Source organism: Pelophylax lessonae (assembly GCF_965119305.1).
Source record: "Pelophylax lessonae genome assembly, chromosome: 13".
In the NCBI taxonomy this organism is placed as follows: domain Eukaryota; kingdom Metazoa; phylum Chordata; class Amphibia; order Anura; family Ranidae; genus Pelophylax; species Pelophylax lessonae.
The window spans coordinates 119,130,833-119,155,129 of NC_138780.1; the positions used below are offsets into that span (position 1 = coordinate 119,130,833).

General features: G+C 41.0%; 1 protein-coding gene across 3 annotated transcripts in view; it reads right to left on the minus strand.

Moving 5' to 3' along the window:
* SLC25A21 (solute carrier family 25 member 21) overlaps positions 1-24,297 on the minus strand; it is a 611,357-nt gene that overhangs the window by 103,851 nt on the left and 483,209 nt on the right. For all 3 annotated transcript variants that reach the window (XM_082275211.1, XM_082275210.1, XM_082275212.1), the window contains exons 6-7: positions 12,418-12,477; positions 11,252-11,359 (exon numbers count right to left, since the gene is read on the minus strand). In XM_082275211.1, coding sequence (XP_082131337.1) covers positions 11,252-11,359; positions 12,418-12,477 — 168 coding nt within the window. The remainder of the gene's footprint in view (positions 1-11,251; positions 11,360-12,417; positions 12,478-24,297) is intronic.

Genomic DNA, 24,297 nt, shown 5'->3' on the forward strand with positions numbered 1-24,297 from the left:
TTAAAAAAAAAAAAAAAAAAAATGTATTCTAAATTAAAAAAGCGCAACATAAAACTGAAGCGATATTTGACACTGTTTTTGATACAATAATGAATCAATATCTGGTCCAATGGATGTAGTAGCAATTCTCAATGAGCCACACCTGCCGACATATTATGCCCAATCCACCAGTGCTTAGTTATAGATGACTAAGCCTTGGCAGGTGGGGCAAAACATGTCAGATGGAGTGCCTTGTGGAGTGTTGTAAGGTTGGGCCATTTCACACAGATTAACATAGACTGGACAGGGAGAGCGGCTATTTTTCTCAGTATACTACACACTACTGGATGGTGCTATTTCATGCCGGCAATCCATTCTTGAGCACCAGCGGGACCGTATAGATCTTACTTTTTTTGTTTAAAGCGGCACTACAAGTATAATCAGGCCACAGCAATTCTCAATGAATTCTCAGATACTGTATTTTGGTTCTAAATTTGCCTTTGGTGTGCTTCATCCTTGGAAAGTGTTGCTCACATATATAGATGCTGCCAAAAACTGATCACATATAAAGCGTGATTGTGAAGAACGGGATATTTATTTTTGGAAAGGCAAAGCCCTTGGGCCACAGGTTGGACACAAATGTTTAAAGCGGAACTTAACTGTGCCTGAGCACCAAAAACTGAAAACTCAGGTTCATCCATTTTTAGTATTCAATGCAAACTTCCCCATCCCACGTGTCTCTTTGCCTTATTTTGTTGAGAAATCACTTTGAAAAAAAAACCCTTGAAGTTGATGTAGCATTTATTTCCTGGAATTCACCTGGCCTTAAAGGAGTTGTAAAGTCAGAAGGATTTTTATCTTAATGCATTCTTCTGGGTGTAGCAGCCCCCCCCCCAGCACCCCCTAATACTTACCTGAGGTCCTTCTTTGTCCAGCGATGTCCACAAGTCCCTTGGCCATCGGGGACTCTCCCTCCTGATTGGCAGGGACACAGCTGCAGCACCATTGGCTCCCGTGGCTGTGAATCAGTTAGTTAGCCAATAAGGAGAGAGAAAGGCGGGGCTGAACAGCAGCTCCGTGTCTGAATGGGTGTCCATAGCAAGCTGCTTGCTGTGGGGGCACTAGACCAGAGGGAGGGGCCAGGAGCAGCAATGAGGGACCCGAGAAGAGGAGGATCCGGGCTGCCCTGTGCAAATCCAATTGCACAGAGGAGGTAAGTATAACATGTTTGTAATTTAAGGAAAAAAAAAATGATCACTTTACAATCACTTTAACTCAGGCATGCAGGCAGGAGGGTGTGCTCAGCTGAGAAAGCCCTCCTCCCCTCCTCCAGATGAAATAAAAAAAAATGTCAATGAAGACTCCTGGGATGTATGACATCATTTTGACCCGGGCAAAAAAACAGGAAGCAACTGAAAAAACAAACACATACATAACATGCACATTAACATATGCAAAGTTAATTTTGCATACGAGAGTTTAGCTCTGTTTTAAAAATTAAAAATGAAACATTTCTTTAAATAACATGTTGTCCATCATTCCCCATGAATGACAGCTCCCAGTTACCTCAGTGGAATGTAAAAAAAGGGACAAGGCATCCTGGGTGACTTTTTTGGCCAAACATGGACATGAATCATGTTTGGTTAATGCTGTCACCTGGGATTCCTCATGATGTTCTCAACCAAAGAGGATCATGTCCGTATTTGGTCCAGCCATCTGAATGCTCAGCAGGGAGATCCAACGGACCCTGGCCCAAATGTCGGGAGCCTTTTGCATTTAAATGGGGTGACAGCTTTTGGAGGGGCATCCTTCCTTTTTAAAAGGGCTTCCAGATTCTGATAAGCCCCCTGACCCATAGAACCCCATAACCATTGGGGCAGAGTTGTGGGGAAGAGGCCTGTGTCCTCATCAACAGGAAAGGTACCCTCTCTAAGTTGAGGGCATGTGGCCTGGTATGGTCTAGAAAAGGGGGAGCTGCATCACTCATCTGGCCCCTCCCCCCTATTTCTTTCCTCATCTGGAGTAAACTAATAATTCCAGCTATCTGTGTAATTTATGATGGATTTCAAACCTGTTTAATAGAGAAAGTTTACGGTCTGATGGAAATATATGTGTATAGACTCCAAACCTCAAACTCCAAGGTGGTTTGGAACAACCAATGTTAATTACCAGGTGTTCCTTGGTAAATCCATCACAGCGGAGTGTGTCATTTTATTAGTTTTGGAATAGTATACCTCAACCCCTGAAGTGGGAATAATGCATGCTCCGATATGCATTGAGATTCATTGATTTTTATAAATGTAGGGCTTTGTTTAACCATTGGTGACATGATTTACCTCCTCTCTCTGCACCTTGTAGTTTCCCAATGTTGATCATGGTGCACCCAATCTTGGGATGTTTTTTAAGATCTCTTAGAAACTCACTGTGGTTTCCTGCTAGTTAAGCTTGTCAGCTGGGACACAAGTTGGTGATTGATCAGCAACTCACCAAGGTGAGCTGAATACATTGGTTACTATTTACCTGTCCATCTGCTGATACATTTGGATGCACTTCCGTTTTGTTTTCTAATACTGTATAAATTCCTTTGTGAGGAAGCAGTCGGCTGCTCAAAGAGGAAATTACACATACAAGACTTTTATGCTGGAATGCCAAGCTCCCCATTATTATTGTGAAGTATTTGACTTTGGAATGTTGCTTTTTTGGATTTGGGAATGGCAGACCAGAGAGAATACCATTGTTGTTGGATTTAAATTGGAGATAATCGTTAGTGTTGGTGTATTTCTTATGTCTCGTATACATCCAAAACTCCCCTCTCCTTTTCTCCCTTTTTTTTGTCACACACTTAGAATTACACTTGTATTTTATTCAATATTATTATGTACAATTTTGTAAATGTTGGGGCTCTATCCCAAACATGGACACTGCCCTGCCCTGGAGCACACACTTTCTGTGTGGGCATACATCCCTGGCCTTTTGGCCACTCAGTGTTCCCGAATGCCCAGCACATGCAGCCCCCTCTGGTTTCCCATGAGGGGCGCTCTTGGTGGCATCGGGATTGCCCTTTTGAGTATCTTCTCTCCCCCTGGTGGTTTGGGCAACACTCCATGCAGCACAGTCCACCTATCGTGTTGACGCTGTCTGAAACCATAGCCGCCCTTTTCCAAAATGGTGGCAGCCGAACGTCCGGTTCCGGTTGTGGTGTCACCGCCTTTCTGGTGGTGACACGCTGCCGGCCAGAATAAGTCACTGGCTCCAGACAGCAGTGGACAGTAGGACACAGCTGTCTCCACTTCTTGGCAATCCTTCAGGGGCATCCCTCCCTCCATCTACACAGCAGGGAGCATAATTTTGGCGCCAAGCAAAGGCTCAGGATTGGCCCAGTCAACACACATGCCAAGGCCTTTCCTCCACTTAAAGAGCTCAGTTTGTATGCCTGTTTGCTCCATGTGTGCAGCAATATGACTGATGTACCTTATACCTGCGTGTACTGATCATTAATATTGGTAAGAATATATGCTATATACAGTATCTCACAAAAGTGAGTACACACCTCACATTTTTGTAAATATTTTATTATATCTTTTCATGTGACAACACTGAAGAAATGACACTTTGCTACAATGTAAAGAAGTGAGTGTACAGCTTGTATAACTGTGTACATTTTCTGTCCCCTCAAAATAACTCAACACACAGCCATTAATGTCTAAACCACTGGCAATAAAAGGGAGTACACCCCTAAGTGACAATGTCCAAATTGGGCCCAAAGTGTCAATATTTTGTGTGGCCACCATTATTTTCCAGCACTGCCTTAACCCTCTTGGGCATGGAGTTCACCAGGGCTTCACAGGTTGTCACTGGAGTCCTCTTCCACTCCTCCATGACGACATCACAGAGCTGGTGTCTGTTAGAGACCTTGTGCTCCTCCACCTTCCATTTCAGGATGCCCCACAGATGTTCAATTGGGTTTAGGTCTGGAGACATGCTTGGCCAGTCCATCCCCTTTACCCTCATCTTCTTTAGCAAGGCAGTGGTCGCCTTGGAGTTGTGTTTGGGGTCTTTATCATGTTGGAATACTGCCCTGCAGCCCAGTCCCTGAAGGGAGGGGAATCATGCTTTGCTTCAGTATGTCACAGTACATGTTGGCATTCATGGTTCCCTCAATGAACTGTAGCTCCCCAGTGCCGGCAACACTCATGCAGCCCGGGACCATGACGCTCCCACCACTATACTTGACTGTAGACGAGACACACCTGTCTTTGTATTTCTCAACTGATTGCTGCCCCACATGCTTGACACCATCAGAACCAAATAAGTTTATCTTGGTATTATCAGACCACAGGACACAGGGCCAGTAATCCATGTCCTTAGTCTGCTTGTCTTCAGCAAACTGTTTGTGGGCTTTCTTGTGCATCATCTTTACAAGAGGCTTCCTTCTGGGATGGCAGCCATGCAGACCACTTTGATGCAGTGTGCGGCGTATGGTCTGAACACTGACAGGCTGACCCCCTACCCCTTCAACCTCTGTAGCAATGCAGGCAGCACTCATAAATCTATTTCCCAAAGACAACCTCTGGATATGACGCTGAGCTCGTGCATTCAACTTCTTTGGTCGACCATGGAAAGGCCTGTTCTGAGAGGAACCTGTCCTGTTAAACCGCTGTATGGTCTTGGGCACCGTGCTGCAGCTCAGTTTCAGGGTCCTGGAAATCTTCTTATAGCCTAGCCCATCTTTATATAGAGCAATAATTCTTTTTTTCAGAGCCTCAGAGAGTTCTTTGCCATGAGGTGCCAGTGCCATGTTGAACTTCGAATGACCAGTATGGGAGAGTGAGAGCGATAACACCAAATGTAATACGCCTGTACCCCATTCACACCTTAGACCTTGTAACACTAACAAGTCACATGACATCGGGGAGGGAAAATGTCTAATTGGGCCCAATTTGGACATTGTCACTTGGGGTGTACTTACTTTTGTTGCCAGCGGTTTAGACATTAATGGGTGTGTGTTGAGTTATTTTAAGGGGACAGAAAATGTACACTGTTATACAAGCTGTATCCTCACTACTTTACATTGTAGCACTTTTGTGAGATACTATATATCTTTTTCTTCTTTACATGCCTCAAATCCACTTATATTAACTATATTTTGTGACTAGGTGATTGTCTGATTGATTTTTTATTATATACTCTAGGCGTAGCTTGCTCTCTTCTGGGAGAAGCTGGGACTCTTTTCATGCCTCCCCACAGACACCCATTATACCTAGCTTGCAAGCTTTACTTTGTCTAAATATTGGTCTCTACATACAGGTATGTGACATTTTTGGATCATTTCTTAGTACTTTTTGACTCTCCCCAGTAGCTAAACTATATATGACCTTGGACACTGTCATTACCACCACCCCCACCCCCCCTCCCCCATTTCTGCCTTTTCTATAGATTGTATTCATAGTATTAGTAGATAGATGAATGTGCAAATGCCCAGGTTGCCATTTTTTTGTCCCTTGTATTCGAGACCCCAGCACTGTGGTTGCAGGGTAGATCCATTTGGCCCTATCTCATGCATGGACCTCCAGCATAATACATTTATTCTGTAATAGCTTTGTGTGCATATGATATTGTTTATTTTTTCATATATGATAGGTCTTTCTTTATATGTATATATTTTCTGAATACATGTTATATCTTTAGAAATCTAGTGTGTCTTCAATATCCAATATTCCCCTGAGAAAGACTGAGCCAGTCAAAATGCGTCAGTGTCCTGGACGAGAAACATTGGGATTTTACTTTGATGTGTTTCAACACTGCAAAGTCCATGCTTTTTTGTACCACACGGGTTTGGCGGTTTCTATTTACTCCCTATTTTGGGAATGTTTTTAACATGCTATTTTAATAAATTTTTTGTAGAATATCTTATTATAGAATTGTATGATCTTTCTGGCATCATTCAAAGCCCCATCTTCTCCCCTCCTGACCCTTGTGGTGTGTTGTGTCTACCATTGTTGTTGTTTTTTCTTATAAAGACTAAGGTGCTACCAAGATAGTTATTGTGAAGTTTGTGGTTGTATCGAAGATGGAAAATATGTAAAGTACAGTTAATATGTCCCAGATTCCGGTAGTTTGCCAGGTTGACGGGTATTTTTCTTTCTTTTTATTAGGTGGGAGAGCAGTGGGGTATTTAGGTTTTGTGCTGCATTAGGCCTGACTAAACTTGTGCACCCCCTCATTGAAATAAGGCCACACTCCTTCCTGTTTATGACCCGCCTTGTCATTTGTAAACCACAAACCACAGTCTATCAGAGCCCATCAGTGCCGCCTTATCAGTGCCCATCAGTGCAGCCCAATCAGTGGCCACCAGTACAGCCTATCAGTGCATCATATCAGTGCCGCCTCATCAGTGGCCATCAGTGCAGCCTATTAGTGCCCATCAGTGCAACATATCAGTGCCCATCAGGGCACCATATCAGTTCAGCCCCATCAGTGAAGCTTATCAGTGCCACCTCGTACCCATCAGTGCAGCCTCATCAATGCAGCCTCATTAGTGCCCATCAGTGCAGTTTATCAGTACCCACCATTGGCCACTCATTAGTGCCCATCAGTGCAGCATATTAGTGCCCATCAGTGCAGCATATTAGTGCCCATCAGTGCAGCATATTAGTGCTGCCATATCAGTGCAGCCCCATCAGTTCTTTTAAGATATTTGAACTTGTGTTTGCTGCCACTGATTGTAGCCCTAGGATTATGTAACTTATTTGTATAATAAATAGAAAGTCCATAGTCCTTATACAAATAAGTGAAATAATCAGTTGCAGCAAACACAAGTCCAAATTTTTTGCTGCCCCCCTTACACAGTGCTGCCCTAGGCCTGGGCCTTGTTGGCCTAGGCCAAGATACAGCACTGTGGGAGAGCTGTGGTTGTTTTGGCTGGCGAAGAAGACAAAGGGCCCAGCAAAAGCAGGTTGAGTAGCATGCACTGGAGTTTTTCTCCACCCTGCAACCAGTTTTTGTGCATGGCAGACTAGGAAGTTTTAGAATACCTGTGTGGTAAAATACAGTTCATGTTTGGTGGGATACATCCTGTGTGGCAAGGACCTTATGTTGCATAGAGTTAGGTGCCTGGGCAGCAGTAGGTTGTTCTAGGTCTATTAGCCAGGGATCCTGTATGTTAAGTGCCAAAGTTTTTTATTCTTTTTCTGTTTTTGCTCCTGTACATAATGTATACAGTCCTTATAAATAAACTGCATGTTCCCTGAGAACTGTTGTTTGCTATGCCTGTTGAAAATCTTGTGAACCCATCCAAGGAGTCGCACGCACCCCGCTACTGAACCAATATGTCACAAAATGTTTCCTAGAAGAATTTGATGGCAGCCATAATACACATACTGTGGGGGTCTGACGGCATTTGAGCAGGCAGAATATCCAAATGTACAGCTTGGACAATTTACCATCAAATAAACATATTTGGACAATGCCAGCACATGAAGGCCACAACTAGCACACCCTCAGATGCTTGCTTCTCAAATTGTACAAAATATAAGAAAAAAAGGGAATTTCTGATCATAGTCTTTCCAAGTTTCCTAAATGACATGTTCCAATATATCTAATAAAACAGTATAGCATATAAGTAAAGTATGCATTTAAACAGCCTCTAAAAAAGAAACAAAAAAGGTAATAATGTATATTGCAGTCTTTAGATGTGGTGAATGTATTCATTTTTTTTTTCAGGCAAAGGACATTTTCAGCAAGTAAATATAGAAAATACCCGTTGACCTTGCCAGAAGTGTAGGGCTCTTGTCAATTCGTCAATTCCTGTGAGCTAAATAGACAGCATAAACAACCCTATCTGTCTTTTGTAAACTACTAAACACATCAACTATCATGCAAACAAGATGAACAAAGGATTAAATGTCCATTAAAACCATCCAAACTGTCCATTAAAACCTCCATAGATACCGTGATGGAGAAAGCAAAGTGACAGAAATTGTGTTGTTTTCAAGATCAGCAGATGAAAACAAGGCCTGCACATCGAAGGACTGGCGTAATGCAATATAATACATTTTTGTAATCGTGTAAATACACTTTAATATTTTGAAGATGTTATTAGCTCTGCAATAGGTGGATGGCACTGATAGCTAAATCCATGTCCTGAGGTCATGTAACTGGCAGAGAAGGCACATGAGGCACAAAACCCATGGATTTCATTATGCCAGTGCTACACCAAAGGGCAAGAGCCAATTGTCACGTTGGCTTCTAGTTGTTCATTTCCAACATCTGACGCTCCATTCTACCTGGGGTATACATATGTTGCATTCTGATCAAGTCCAAGGTATTTGCTCAATCGGCTGGTTGAACAAGTGGTGTTTAAGAAAAAAGCAAATATAGCTAAGTCAACAAAGCAGCTGGAAATGCACAATACATGTACAACAAACTTCCTAGCCAAATCTTTATTTTACGGGACATTAATCAAATTTTAATAACACAATGGTGAGATTATAGCAAACAGTTCATGCAAAAGTCATGTACAACCGTTACATCACATTAATTCATGTAGCTGCCAATATGTCATGTCATTTTACTTCATGGTTTGGGTATGCTACGTATGTCCAATATTCAGTTACAATAAGTCAGAACTGCCCACAATATTTTCTGTGTACCTTTCCGATACAAGAGCTAAAACATATGCAACTTTTTCAACTCTCTATCTCGACAACAACCCCAGACTGCAATGTCCTTACAATAATAGCTTCTTACAATATCACTACTGACAGACCATGCATGCCACCACCATGTGCAACAAGGCATTGTTTTATTTTTACTTGCTCAAAGGAAACACCCTTTTTCATTAATTAGGCTTGTAAAAATGACAGCTGAAATCTGATAGGCTGAAATGCTTTGCAAGTAGTTAGTATGGTGAAGACTAGTGGACCAACTGCCAGCAATGCCAATTTTATTATTGTCTCCCACCAAAATATACGTTTTTTTTATGGTAACCTAAATTAATATAAAATGTATTCTATTAAAAATATATATATATATAGTTTACTTATTATAACTTTGTAACATTTTACTTATTTCTTTGACCTGCAGAGAACTTTGATTTTACACATTTTAGTTGCTTGCTGTACCGTATTATGATTATTATGTTTCATATAAAGCTTCTAAATGTTCCTACAAAATATCATTTGTATATCAGAAAAGGCGATAAACTTCATACAATGTCTTTTCTTTTCATTTAGGTCGTACCTAACTGATAGACTTGCAGTGAGATAGAAGAGCAGTATTACTAATGAGTTATTACATTCAAAAGGAAGTTTTGAAAAACAAATATAAAATTCTAGCAGAGCTGAGGTTGATGTCAGCTCTGTTCAGTGCAAACAAACTGGTGACATTGCTAATGATCACTGTCAGTAGCATTGATCAGCTGACCCAGCTGTATTTAGTTAAGACACTTAGGAGCTGAGTTACTAATGGCAAACAGACTGTGCACTTTGCAGAGCTTAGTAAATGAGCAACTGACTTCCATCATCCAATGATGTGCAAGCAAAGATGCTGTTTTTTTTTTAAATTTTCCTTGCATGTGATCGGGTATTCTTTGCAAAGTGAAGATTTACCTCATTTAATAAGCTTTGGAGCAATTTCACTTACAGCTTTTACAACTACTTTATTATAAAAGATTTAGATCTCCCTTCTACCCTTCATAAAGCTTCATGTCCAACTCCTAGTTAAAATGCCCAAATATCCGACTTCTAGGTGTATTTATTATTATATATATGATCTAAGTAATATATATTATTACTTTAATTGTTTTACAGTATAAACAAACTCCTTATAGTAGCGATTATCTGCTTTTTGTGTACTATAAAGGGCTCATTTTAGTTTTTTTAACCCCATTATGACAGGTGATACAAAAAAAAAGCATACTGCTGCTACTAAACGTCTTAGGCCTGGTTCACACCTATGCGTTTTTTGGTGCTTTTTGTAGAAACGCACTACAGATAGTTTAACATGGTTTCCTATGGAATACGTTCACATCCATGGTTTTTTTTTTTTTTAGTCGCTGCGTATTTGGAAAGAGTCAAGGCCTTTTTTCAATGCAAAACAGTGCTTTCTTTTGCTTTTTTGTTTTTAATAGACTTAAACGGAAAAACTGTAGAAAAGCATGTTTTGTAATCTGCCCAACAACAAATTGGCCAAACAAAATGAAAAAAATACAGAATGCAAACCGCAGCAAAATTGCATGTGCAAAAACACACAGCAAAAAGCACTGTAGAAATGGATCAAAAAGCAAACTGCATAGGTGTGAACCGCACCTTATGCTGGCCCTACATGTACTGATTTTCGGACGAGAATATTCATATAAAAAATCTTTGTGCATTCGCTGAATGAAAGAAGGTCATTTAAAAATTTCACTTGCTTTTAACATGAATGTCATTTCTGAACGGAAACCACATACACGGTCTGATAATTCCTTTGACCAAGAAGTTTTCTATTCTGCGCCTTCAAATTTTCCCGTCACTGTGTTCGAAAACGAATGTTGATTTGACCCCACTAATGATTAGAAAATACGAACGTTCTTAAAATAAACATTTTTTTGAAGGAAGACATTGTTTTTGTATAGGCAGCATAAGTGACAGGAGGCACAGGTAGCTTTTATCAAGCCACCTACCTATCACAAGAGAGTCTGTCATACATAATAAATTACAGTTCTGTCTAAAAATCGGCAAAACCGTCTTTATTTTTTATTTTTTTTCTTTAAATAAAAATGTGATCTCTGAGTCTGATCATATTTACCAGATTCAACCTCTAATAGTATATAGGTATATCTCCTCTGTCTGTTATTCTCAGAGTAGATTATAGATTTTGCTCCCTAGCCATATAGTTGATTATTTATATTTACCACTGCATATAAATATTAAGGAATAAATTGCCTTTTTTTAAACTTTACATATTAACTAAATTATACACAATACTAACTGATTAATTGAAACAATAATCAGCCAACTAATTGATTATGAATATAACCGTTAGTTGCAGCCCTAATTCATTACACAAATAAAGTTTAAAACAATCAATAAAAAGTAGAGAAGATTTATTTATCTTTGGTTAATGATAGGCAAAGGTGCAAAATTTACCTGGGCATGAGAGGATACAATATAGTTATTTTTGCAGTAAGAATCGTTCTATCAAAAAAGTCACTACATTTTTATGATCTGCTGGGCACTATGCATGACATGGTGTGGCACAATTTCACACCTCTATGCTATTATATATTTACCTGGGCATATACATTACGGTTAGCTTGAAGGCTGACCTTTACAACCTCAAAAGGATTCACAACTATGGCTTCAGTTAATCCCGATCCAAGGCCAGCTATAGCAAACACCTACATGGTATGAAAAGAGAAATACATTGGATATAAACACAATTAAAATAATTCATATTTTCAACATGGCCCCCTAAGTTTACTAAACTATGTACCATCAGACTTGTATTTCGTAGGACAAATGAGTCCGCAAAGGCTACAGTAGGCCTATTAAAGAACACCTGCCACGAGGGACCAATAAGGCTGCCACTAGACCCCTCATTTAAAATTCTCACTGCCTATCTGTCATGCGGACTCTCTTGCTTCCATAGACCAGCACAAGTCTGCAAATAAAAATCTTTGACTTTACTCAAATTTTAGTGGTCTGCACACTTGTTCCAGGCCAGTGGTACAGAAAAAAATGAAGCCAGTGAGTCACAATAACAGCCAGCGACTATTTACATAAAGTAGCAAATAATCAAAACCCCCAGACTTTTTTTTTTTTAACAAATTTTGTTTATAGGGTCTTTCCACCTTTAGCTTTAAGGTGGAGCCTAGTGGCTGAGTCATCCCTGTCATCTCATATGAGAAACAGATATAAATAGGGAAAGCCTTTAAATTGTAGGTTTAATTGATCTAGATTCTACAACATAAAGCTAACTGGTTCTTGACACAGGGTATGTACTATAAGTAACGGTGATGTAAAAAGAGTGATATGTTACAGGCAAATACCAAGCTTCTTTTCTGCAAAAAATGACATGACAGCAAAAGACTTCAAAACACTTTTCGTAGGACAGTGCTTACTCATAAGGTACTCTTGTGGGAAACGCATCAAAGCCTTTTGAAGTTTGTTTGGCTGATGCTTTTAATAACGATGTTGGCGGATTTCTGCATTTGTTTGTAATGTTTGCTAATTCTATTTGGAAGTTGTGTTGCAGTTGGGAAAGGCCTGAGACCTCTGGCCAAGGGAAGGGCGTTTGTGACCTGCAGTTTTTGTTTGGAATCTTACGTGTTATTTGTAGTTCCGCTGGCAAATTTATTTTTCTTTACTTCAAAAATCTACTAACTTTATCACTTGAAAAAATATTGCACCACAGTGTGAGGTAATATTGCACACACATGCCACAAGTCGGACTTACCCAGGCAGGAGGCAGGGAGAGTGGTAATAGCAGCTTTTTGTATTGCTCAAAGGTGAAAAACTGAAACAGAACAAAACAGTAATCAAAACATATCGAGAAACTTCAGAGACTGATACATTGTTGTATAGCTACTTATGGCTAACATGGAGGGGAGTTAACAGGCAGAGGAAAGTAAAAGCTCAAAACAGCTCAAAAGCCTGTAAGAGCAGCTTCTTGTAAGCTGCAGGGAGTATGAGGCCTTCATATTCTAAAGTATATACATATTCTGAACTAGCAGTAAAAATTATTCTAAAACAAGCCATCATTCACCTCTGTATGTATAAGCATTGTGAAGAAATTAATTTTCAAGCTTTACAACAGACATGGAAATCTGATCTCTGCACTGGAATCTTAGCAGGTTACCAGCCATTTAACCTGTACAACCAGCTAAGTGGGCTTCATGCACACACGTGATTTGGTCGGCTAGTGTCAAAAAGGCACAGGTACATGGTCCAACCCAGCTGCTAGTAGCCTGTCAAGACCTGAAAGGCTAAATTGCAAGGTGGCTGGATGCACCTGGACAATGTACCAAGTGGTACTCACAGATAAGACTGTATGCATTCAGAGACATATGCCCCAAACACAGTAATTCTGTATTTGGGGCTTATGCCCTTGAACATATACATCTCTAAACAGGAGGACTCTTCAGTATAGCATTCATATTTCAGTGTGTCATAGATTTTAAAAAGCCACTGGCAGCAGTACTGGACGCTACACCTGTGTCTCCCAGGCTCCCCAAAACGCCAGGATTTGAAGCTGAGGAGCCAAACTGCCCATGTGTATGTAGCCTAAAGCTGTTAGAAACTTGGAACCTGACTTAAGAGTCTTTGTTATGATCTTTGAGAAAATATACATTTTCCATAAAATATATAATACTGCTTGTGTTTCAATCCATTAAAAACTAAACGAGATGTAGAAGTGATGTAACATGTAAACATGCAAGAACTACATGAATTTGTAACACGTGTCGAAAATAACAATAAAAATAATTAAAAAACTACATCCACACCATCAAAAATGTGTGCATAAATGGTGAGACTAATCCAGCGAAAAGTGGGCATGGCTACATTACAATGAATATGTAGAAACTAATTGTTTGAAGAAGCATAGTTACATATGCCTAATTGAAAATGTCCTGACTTCAGAGAGAAGAAGAAAATGTCCTGGCGTCGTTGGTAAATAGAAGGAAAGATCAATGGGAGGGAAAAATGTCCCACCACTGGTGGTCAAGCGGAGGAAAAATGCCTCATCATTGGTGGAATCTTTGGACAGCTAGACTGGGTGACCAGCCATTTACTTTCATGGTGGAAAGTTTGGCCTGGTGGTCACTCATTCCTTTCTGTGGTGGATAGCTTGACCAGGCCACTCATTCACATCTAAAGTGGAGATTGTGGGGGTTATTTTCAAATACTGGGACAGTCCTATAGGACCTCATACAGTTGGGGGCATGTGTATGGGGGTGATCATAAGCTAAGCCTAGCAAACATGAGTGAACTTCCTTAGCAGCAACAGAGCCCATACAGAGAGAGAGAGAGAGAGAGAGAGAGAGAGAGAGAGGCAGACAGACAGAATGACAGATAGACAGATAGATGAATAGAGAGACAGAGAATGAATATTTGACTAGTATTCATCCACCATGGCCTTTTGTACTATATAATTGCTTCATGGGCATATTCTGTCCTCAGTTTTCAGATGGGAATGCTACCATTGTCAAATAAGTCTATAATAAAAGTCAGATGTTTACTTTTCCAAACGAATTTAAATAATCTAAAATAGCTCTTAGAAATGATATGACAACCACATGGTATGGCTCTTTTTGGACAACATGGTGACCAATTCCATGTCACATCAGGAGGAACATTGATCTGATAATTAATAAAACCTATTCTGATCATTATTGTTTCCCCTTAATAGACAGCACTTTCAGTATCAGCCTGTACTATTCTCCTCCTCTTTCCATTGTCATACACAGAAAGGTTCTGCTCTTGAAGGTGTCAAAAGAAGGTTTCAAGGCTTCTTACCCTCTCATGTCAATTGGCACTCTAAAACATGGACAATATCAGCTTTTCATTACTCCTTCCTGTAAGTATTAATAAATGCTTTCCATAGTCATTTTATAGCTCACGGAGACAACAGGAGCTCTGTACGAGATCTAGATTGTACCCTCCACTTTTCATCTAGCAGTTTCTGACACGGATTCCTGTACAAAAATATTTTTCAGTAAAAAAAAAAAAAAAAATGACTGATTACACCACCTAACACTAATCTATGTACATTGGAAAATGTAAAGCCTCAGAGGGCAAAATAACCACTCTGTACTATGCAAATGCTTTAAAGAAACAAAATTATTCAATGCTATGCAACTCAATATGCCTTTTTTAATATGGCAAAATAAAGGGCAATAATGTAATTACACTGTATGTAGTAACTTACATCAAAAGGAGATTTTTAACCCAGAGGCGTAACTAGAACCTTCAAGGCCCCGGTGCAAGTAAACATGAAGGGGCCCCCTGACCCCGTCCTGGATCCCTTGCCACTGAACCAGGGCCCTTTACTCTGATCGCGGGGCCCTTTATTACGGTCCAACAGCAGTAACCTTTCATGTGTTCTGCATCAGGACCCCTTCCTGCCTAGTTGCCAACCCTTCCAAAAAAATTTCAGGGACACTTTTTTTTCTATGTAATCAGCCAGCTATTGTAGGCAGAAAACATATCCTAATTAGGGGTGGGCCATTCAAAATGGGAATGGTTCTATAAGAAGCATCTAATGCCATACTTCTTTGCACATTTCTACACCCCCTAGAATGCCTCCGTATCCCCTGCACATCTCTGTACCTCTAACACACCTCTGTACCCTCCAGCACACTTCTTTACCTTTTTGCACATCACTGCACCTCTTACGCAAACCTCTGCACCTCCCAGTATCCTATGAACCCCCCAACCCCCCTCAGTACACTTCTGCACCTCCTAGAATCCGATTTAGCCACCAGCATGCCTCCATACACCCATTAAGCTTTTTTAACTCCCCCCCCCCCCACACACACACACATACATGCACACACCTCTGCACCTCCCACCTAGCATCCTCTGCATTCCCCAGCACACCTCAAAACCCCCAGCACATATATGTACTCTGCCGCACATCTCTGCACCCCATGGATCTGCATCTTGGCACCCCACACACCCCTAAAGCCCCTTACACACAGGGTAGACCTGTCAGCTGGATCCGCTTGCACAGCAGGGGATCTCTCTCTGCTGCCGTTAGTCACTGCAAACAATGAAATTTCAGTTTACTATAATCATATCAAAGAAATACTGACTGTTAAGGCTGTATGTCTACGTATGAAATTCTATGCAGGGGTCATGTTCTCATACATATATATTTAAATGGGGACACCTCTGCTACCCTACCATTAGTGTATAATTACCATTTCTCTTTTCCCCTTCCCTCTTTTGGCTAGTCTTTCTTTTCTACATTATTCAATGTTTCCAAGCTAAGGTACTCTTCATCTGCCCTCCCTGTTATCAGTGCAATGTTTATAATCAATTTTACTTGAGCCCTCCCGATGTACTTTTTCCACCCCATTCCACTTACATTTTTATTTTTGCTTTGCTGAAGTACTGCTCTACCACTTGATAAGCCTCTAGAGTTGCTGTTTTTGGCTTTGCTCAAAGGACCCTATTCTTCCCTTTGTTTCTGTATAACTTACAGTTATTAAAAGCATCCCTAGTAATACTCTTTCTTTACCTTAATTATGGTTTGTAATCTAATTGCTGTAATGAAGATCCTTTTTCTCAAGTTGAATTTTGTAACGTTTATCTTATTAAAGTAATAAAACGGAGTATGTGTATTTAATTAGCTTTATGCATCCAGTGGTAATGACATAATGGACTGAGATGAAATTCTGTTATTATTGTGAAGTTATATAGATGCTGTGATACTTTTTGAAGTGGATTCCACAAACTTTCCTATGCAAAGTCTAGCTATGGTGTGCATACAGCTACTGTCATTGCTATTATTCTGAGTTCAATAAAGTTAATTTCATAAAATTTCATAAAAAAAAAAAAAATACTGAATTGCATGCAGCTGCTGAGTTACAGTGCTTGTACTGAGCTTCCTGAACACACAGGACCATTAAATGTTAGAAACTGTTCATAGTTAGGTGGTCTGTGCTGATTAGCTAGATTGAGTTCTGGTATTCTGTGCTGTAAGCTGGGTTGAGTTCTGCTGTTCTCTGCTGGTAAGCTTGGTTGAGTGCTGGCGTTCTGTGCTAGTAAACTAGGTTGAGTGCTGGTATGCTGGGTTAAGTACTTCTGTTGTGATGGTAAGTTGGGTGGAGTGCTGGTGTTCCATGCTGGTAGGCTAGGCTGAGTGCTGGAGTTCTGTACTGGCTAGCTGGATTATGCATTGGTGTTCCGTACTGGCTAGCTAAATTGAGTCCTAGGGAATTTTTGCAATGGTTAGTGTATTGCCTTATCAACTTGCACCTTGCGCCTGCTTCTGGTTTGTTGCAGACAGAAACTGATGTCCCTGTTCTGGGTGCACTGTACATGCCTTCAACTGATGCACAGAATCGGACTTACACTTTATCACTTTGCAGACCCCTTTATAGAACTTGCCCAACTTGGGTGAAATTACCAGCACAACCTATATGTAAAGTTGGAATTAGGCAACTTAATAAGTACCTATACTTGAAACATCTTTCTTATACAACTTTTATTGCAATCCTAAAATAGATTGGGTATATTTCGTACACATCTCTGAGGAAAGTTTGTTCTATCTTCAAGCTTTGCTCTTAAAAGGCTGTTTTGCTTTTGTATAAGTATGTGCGATGAGTGATATGTGGTCACGTGGGCATGCGAGTGCTGAAATACTTATACAAGAGAAAATTCTACAGACGTCAGTATGTAAACATTGCACTCAAACCTTATGCAGTACTTCTTAAATTTATTCTAGAAAAGAAGCAATGCAGAGGTCACTCATCTGCCTGACAACCAAGCAGCAAAGGGGGGCCTCCAAGTTGCTGACTAACTGCAATCTAAAGAAAAATGTGTTTCATTAAAAAAACAAGATATCTGAAAATGGTTTCAGAAAACCATCATGTATTTATTTTGGAGCCAAGTATTATATAGAGCTGCACAACGAACAAAATATGACATCATGAGTTATTTATTTTTTTATTTGGAAGTAAAGTTATTAGCTAGCATTATCTCAGCATTATTGTTTAGTTTTTATTTTCCCACACTCATATAAAAAAGCAGTGTTTTATATATATATATATATATATATATACACACAGTATCTCACAAAGTGAGTACACCCCTCACATTTTTGTAAATATTTGAGTATATCTTTTCATGTGACAACACTGAAGAAATTACACTTTGCTACAATGTAAAGTATTAAGTGTACAGCTTGTATAACAGTGTAAATTTGCTGTCCCCTCAAAAATAGACAACACACAGCCATTAATGTCTAAACCGCTGACAACAAAAATGAGTACACCCCAAGTCAAAAAGTCCAAATTTGGCCCAAAGAGTCAATATTTTGTGTGGCCACCTTTATTTTCAAGCACTACCTTAACCCTCTTGGGCATGGAGTTCACCAGAGCTTCACAGGTTGCCACTGGAGTCCTCTTTCACTCCTCCATGATGACATCACAAAGCTGGTAGTTGTTAGAAACCTTGTGCTCCTCCACCTTCTGTTTGAGGATGCCCCACAGATGCTCAATAGGGTTTAGGTCTGGAGACATGCTTGGCAAGTCTATCACCTTTACTCTCAGCTTCTTTAGCAAGGAAGTGGTCATATTGGAAGTGTGTTTGGGGTCATTATCATGTTGGAACACTGCCCTGCGGCCGAGTCTCTGAAGGGAGTGGATCAGGCTCTGCTTCAGTATGTTACAGTACATGTTGGCATTCATTGTCCCTCAATGAACTGTAGCTCCCCAGTGCCGGCAGCACTCATGCAGCCCCAGACCATGGCACTCCCACCACCATGCTTGACTGTAAGCAAGACACACTTGTCTTTGTACTCCACATCTGGTTGCTGCTAATACACGCTTGACACCAACTGAACCAAATAAGTTTATCTTGTTCTCATCAGACCACAGGACATGGTTCCAGTAATCCATGTCTTTAGTTGGGCTTTCTTGTGCATCATCTTTAGAAGAAGCTCCCTTCTGGGACGACAGCCATGAAGACCAATTTGATGCAATAAAGGCTGACTCCCCACCCCTTCAACCTCTGCAGCAATGCTGGCAGCACTCATAAGTCTATTTCCCAAAGACAACCTGTGGATATGACGCTGAGCATGTGCACTCAACTTCTTTGGTCGACCATGGCGAGGCCTGCTCTGAGTGGAACCTGTCCTGTTAAACCACTGTATGGTCTTGGACCCCAGAGCTAAAGCTCAGTTTGAGGATCTTGGCAATCTTCTATAGCCTAGGTCGGGTGTATGTAGAGCAACAATTGTTATTTTCAGATCCTCAGGGAGTTCTTTGCCATGAGGTGCCATGCTGAACTTCCAGTGACCAGTATGAGAGAGTGGGAGCAATAACACCAAATTTAACACACCTGCTCCCCATTCACACCTGAGACCTTGCAACAATAATGACTCACATGACACCGGGGAGGGAAAATGGCTAATTGGGCCCAATTTAAACATTTTCACTTAGGGGTTACTCACTTTTGTTTCCAGCGTTTTAGACATTAATCGCTTTGTGTTAAGTTATTTTGAGGGGACAGCAAATTTACATTGTTATACAAGCTGTGCACTCACTACTTTACAAAGTGTCATTTCTTCAGTGTTGTCATATGAAAAGATATAATAAAATATTTACAAAAATGTGAGGGGTGTACTCGCTTTTGTGAGATACTGTATACAGTTGTGTTCAAAATTATTCAACCCCCCACTGAAATTGATTGTTTTGGCCAGTTTGACATTGATTTTGATCATTCAGTCATCCTGCTTACAATTAAATCAAAGAGGCACGTGTAGGTCAGACAAATATAACATAACATTTATAATGAAATAACCACAAATGTCTTTTCTGTGCTCACATCATTATCAGTTTTATTCAACCCCCAAGTGACATTCAATCTTAGTACTTTGTACAACATCCTTTTACAGTTATAACAGCTTTTAAACGTGAAGCATAGCTTGACACAAGTGTCTTGCAGCGATCTACGGGTATCTTCGCCCATTCGTCATGGGCAAAAGCCTCCAGTTCAGTCACATTCTTAGGCTTGTGCTTTCTTTAAGTCCCACCAGAGGTTCTCAATCAGATTTAAGTCTGGTGACTGTGATGGCCACTCCAAAATGTTCCAGCCTTTAATCTGCAACCATGCTCTAGTGGACTTGGAAGTATGCTTGGGATCATTGTTGAAAGGTCCAACGTCTCCCAAGCCTCAGGTTTGTGACGGACTGCATCACATTGTCATCCAATATCTCCTGGTACTGAAGAGAACTCATGGTACCTTGCACACGCTGAAGCTTCCCTGTACCTGCAAAAGCAAAACAGCCCCAAAGCATGATTGACCCCCCCGCCATGCTTCACAGTAGGCAAGGTGTTCTTTTCTGCATAGGCCTCCTCCAAACATAGCGTTGATCCATGGGCCCAAACAGTTCTAATTTTGTTTCATCAGTCCACAGAACACTATCCCAAAACTTCTGTGGTTTGTCCACATGACTTTGGCATACTTCTTATTCTTTGGAGACAGCAGAGGGGTGCGCCTGGGAGTTCTGGCATGGAGGCCTTCATTACGCAGTGTGCGCCGTAATGTCTGAGCAGAAACTTCAGTACCCACATCTGACAAATCTTTTCTCAGTTCCTCAGCAGTCACACTGGGACTTTTCTCCACTCTACGCTTCAAGTAGTGCACAGCAATCGAAGTCAGCATCTTCTTTCTGCCACGACCAGGTAGCGTTTCAACAGTGCCCTTTGCCTTGAATTTGCGAATGATGCTTCCTATGGTGTCTCTTGGTATGTTTAACATCTTTGCAATCTTCTTATAGCCATTGCCCTTCCTGTGAAGAGTAATCACCTCTTCTCTTGTCTTCCTGGACCATTCTTTTGACTTCACCATGTTTGTAACCACACCAGTAAATGTCTAGAAGGAGCTAAGTATCACAGTCATTTTAAAGCTGCATAATTGGTGCTTATTAGGCTTTATTGCTGCTCCCTGACATCCACAGGTGTTTTCAATACCTGATTGAAAACACTTCAATGAACCTCTGTTCTTCAGAGTGGTAGTCTTTAAGAGGTTGAATAATTGTGTAAATGAAGAATTCACAAAATAAACATTTACTACTGTATTACAAAACCAATTGATGTCATTTTAGTTGCATATGGTTCTTTAAAAAGTCCTTGTAGGATTTCATTCTGAATACAATTACAAATGTACACTAAATTCCCTAAAACCCTTTACAGCATTGGGGGGTTGAATAATTTTGAACACAACTGTATATATATACACACCTATATACACACACACATATATATATAAATATATATATATATAATATAAATGATTTTTGTACTCACCGTAAAATCCATTTCTCTGAGTTCATTGATGGACACAGCGCTCCATATTCAGAACCATAGGGTTATATTGCCCCCTACAGGAGTAGGACACTAGGCAGAAAAAAGGCATGGCTACACCTATGGGCAGTCCTAGCTGGTATACATCCCCCTCTCTGCTATAAGCCTTCAGTTTAGTACCAAGCAGTGTCAGAAGTATTAAAACTCCATAGAGGGGTGGGTGCTGTGTCCCTCAATGAACTCAGGGAAATAAATTTTACAAAAATCGTATTTTTTATTTCGTTCATTGACGGACAAATCGCTCCATATTCATAACCATAGGGAGGTCCCCAAGCAGTGCCAAACATGAGGGGTGGGACAACAAAAAATCCCAAGGCTAAACAAAAGAGCCAACCAGGTAACAGGAGCTCAACAAAAAACAACTGGAGCCCAACCTGAACAATACACCCCCAAAGAGGGAACAGACCCTCTAAACAGCAGAATGTGGAAAAAAGTGCAGCGCTAATAAATACTAGCAATATAAACGTGTATATATATAAACCAAGAAAGGTAAATACAAATAAATAGCAAAATGAATAAAAGAGAACATCAAATCAACAGTCCCATATGTGAAGTGAAAAAAACAGTCCACAACGGTGATAATTGAAGTGCTCACTGGATCCCAACACCAACAAGATATAGAGATATATTGTGCTCACCAGAACGATAGGACTCAAAATGCCATATAGCATATGAGTCAAATCAGCTTGTTGTACAATGGATGGATAATCCGAAAGGGATGACTGAGGTCACTGATGTTGAGGTGAAGAGGTAATAGCAGATATGAACCGTCACACCAGAGAGGCTCTCACTCCGTCAGATGGCCAGAAAGGAACCAAAAAACAAGGGAGCACAAAATAGTGTAACACTGCTAAAATTTTAATTAAATAAAAATACACCAAATTGCACTTACAAACATCTCGTGGTAAAGAGCGTATACAGATGCAAAGGTAGGCTGTCAGCAGCGTGGCCTTGACGCGTTTCAGCATAAATGCTTTTTTCAAAAGATAGTGCCAGCCAAACACCCACAAAAGCCACTTATTTATAATCTAAGTAGTAATAAGTCACCCAATGAGAAGATGCCTACTGTGCAGACACACCAAGCCCAAAATGGCGTCGGCTTGCACTCCAAGCCTCGTTTTCAATGTGGCTATGGATGCCTATTGTGCAGACAAACTGAGCCCAAAATGGAGTCGGCGTGTGTTCCAAGCCTCATTTTCAATGTGGCTATGGAGCACAACATCACTTCCGGGTAAACAGCAGTCTGCAAACCTTGCGGCTAAAGGAAGCATACACAGATGTCAACACATCCACTTTGTAGAATTTGGTAAAAGTGTGAAAAAACAAGATGATCCCCCCTGAGACTTGGGACTTTAAGGGCAGATACAGCATCAATGTAGTAAAAAATGAATACATTTATTCAATCATATTAAAATATAAGTAACATACAATGTTAACACAAATGCAAAACACAAAAAACAATAATTCACATATGTTTAAAATTACACATCCTGATTGTGTTGAACATTGGATGTACACATATCTCCATAGCACCCAACGCGTTTCAGGATCATACCCTTCCTCAGGGGTGTACAGGGAGAAGATTGAATACGTTAATAGAGCTTCAAGCTGGCATAAGGAGAGGTTGTGCCAATATAATATATCATAGCTATAAATGTAGTCCCTGTTAGAATCAGTGTGATGGTAGGATAGACCAGCATAGACCAAAACAAAAGAAAGAACAGCAAGGAAAGAGGGAAGAAATTTTCTCCCCAGATGTCTCCACAAAGGTTTACTATAGCCAATGAGGTTGCAGATGTGTATCCAAGTGCTTGTCTACAAACCTGTCAGAACTAGTGGAGGGGTTCGAGGGAGAACTTTACCACTTTTTTATCACAGGTGACTCAATACATGTAGTAGGAGAGTCTTGTCCACATGGTCCCAGTCTCAAAAATCCCACTTATGATTCTTATAGGATAATGTGGCTGGCGTCCTCCGCACCCTTAGGTCCCGCTCTTTGTGAAAGTGTGCGTCAATGACCAAGTGACTGCCTGCAAACCTGCGCCACTGACGCCTGATGAGGGAAGGCCCAAAAAGTACTATGCGCCCGAGTAGAGTGCGCTGTTACAGGGAAAGGAAGAACCTGACCCTTGATAGAATAGGCCTGAGTCACCGTCTGTCTGATCCATCTGAAAATGGTCGTAGAAGAAGCAGACAGCCCTTTCCCTGGCCCATCTGTGATCACAAACAATGAGTCTTACCTCCAAAAAGACTCCGTGGGTGCCATATACACCCGAATCATCCGCACTATACCCAGGGCATGCAACGTAATTCCTTGGGATGAATGGGCCTGGGACACAAAGGCAACACAATGACTTCATTCAAATGGAAGTCAGAGGCTACCTTAGGGAAGAACGATGGGCGTGGACGAAGAACCACTTTATCTCTGTGGACCACCATATAGGGGGTACGACAAGATAACTCCGCCAGTTCTGACACCCTGCGAGCAGAGGGGATGGCCCCCAAAAAAGCTACCTTCTGAGACAGCGTAAGCAGGGGATCTCGAATATTTTCAAAGGGAGGTTTTGAAGAACTGAGAGCATCAAGTTCAAATCTCACGGTAGAAGAGAAGACCACAGCGGAGCAGTCAGGTGTTGAACCCTAAATAAGAGTACACACCAATGAATGCGTGGCTAAGAGCTGCTTGAAAGAAGACCACCAAGGCAGACACCTATATGATGATATTCAAGGCCAACTTCTGCTCAACACCTTGTTAAATGAAGGTCAAATTTCGAGCCACCAAAAAGGAACAAGGGTGAATACCAATCTACTCACACCACGAAAAGTACACTTTCAACATACAATGGTAAATCTTTCTAGAGGTAGACTCCGTAGCCTTAGCAGAGTCGGGAATCACTGACCCAGGCAAACCTCTATCCTTCAGCAACTGGCTTTCAACAGCCAGCCTGTCAAAACCAGCAACTGTAAAGAAGGATAGAAGATCGGCCTTTGGGACAGCAGGTCCTCCCTGAGAGGCAGTCTCCAGAGGACATCAGCGACCCCTGGCACCAGGTCAGCGTTGCAAGACCGGCGGGGCCAGTCTAGGGCCACCAGAATGCCAGAATCCCTTCGGCCTCAAACCTGCGCAGAAGCCACGGAAGAGGCTTGAGAGGATGGAATGCGTAGGTCAGATAATACCTGACCTACGCATTCCACGGGGCTACAGAGCGTCTGTGGCGTCACCAGAGGTCCCCGTGACCTTG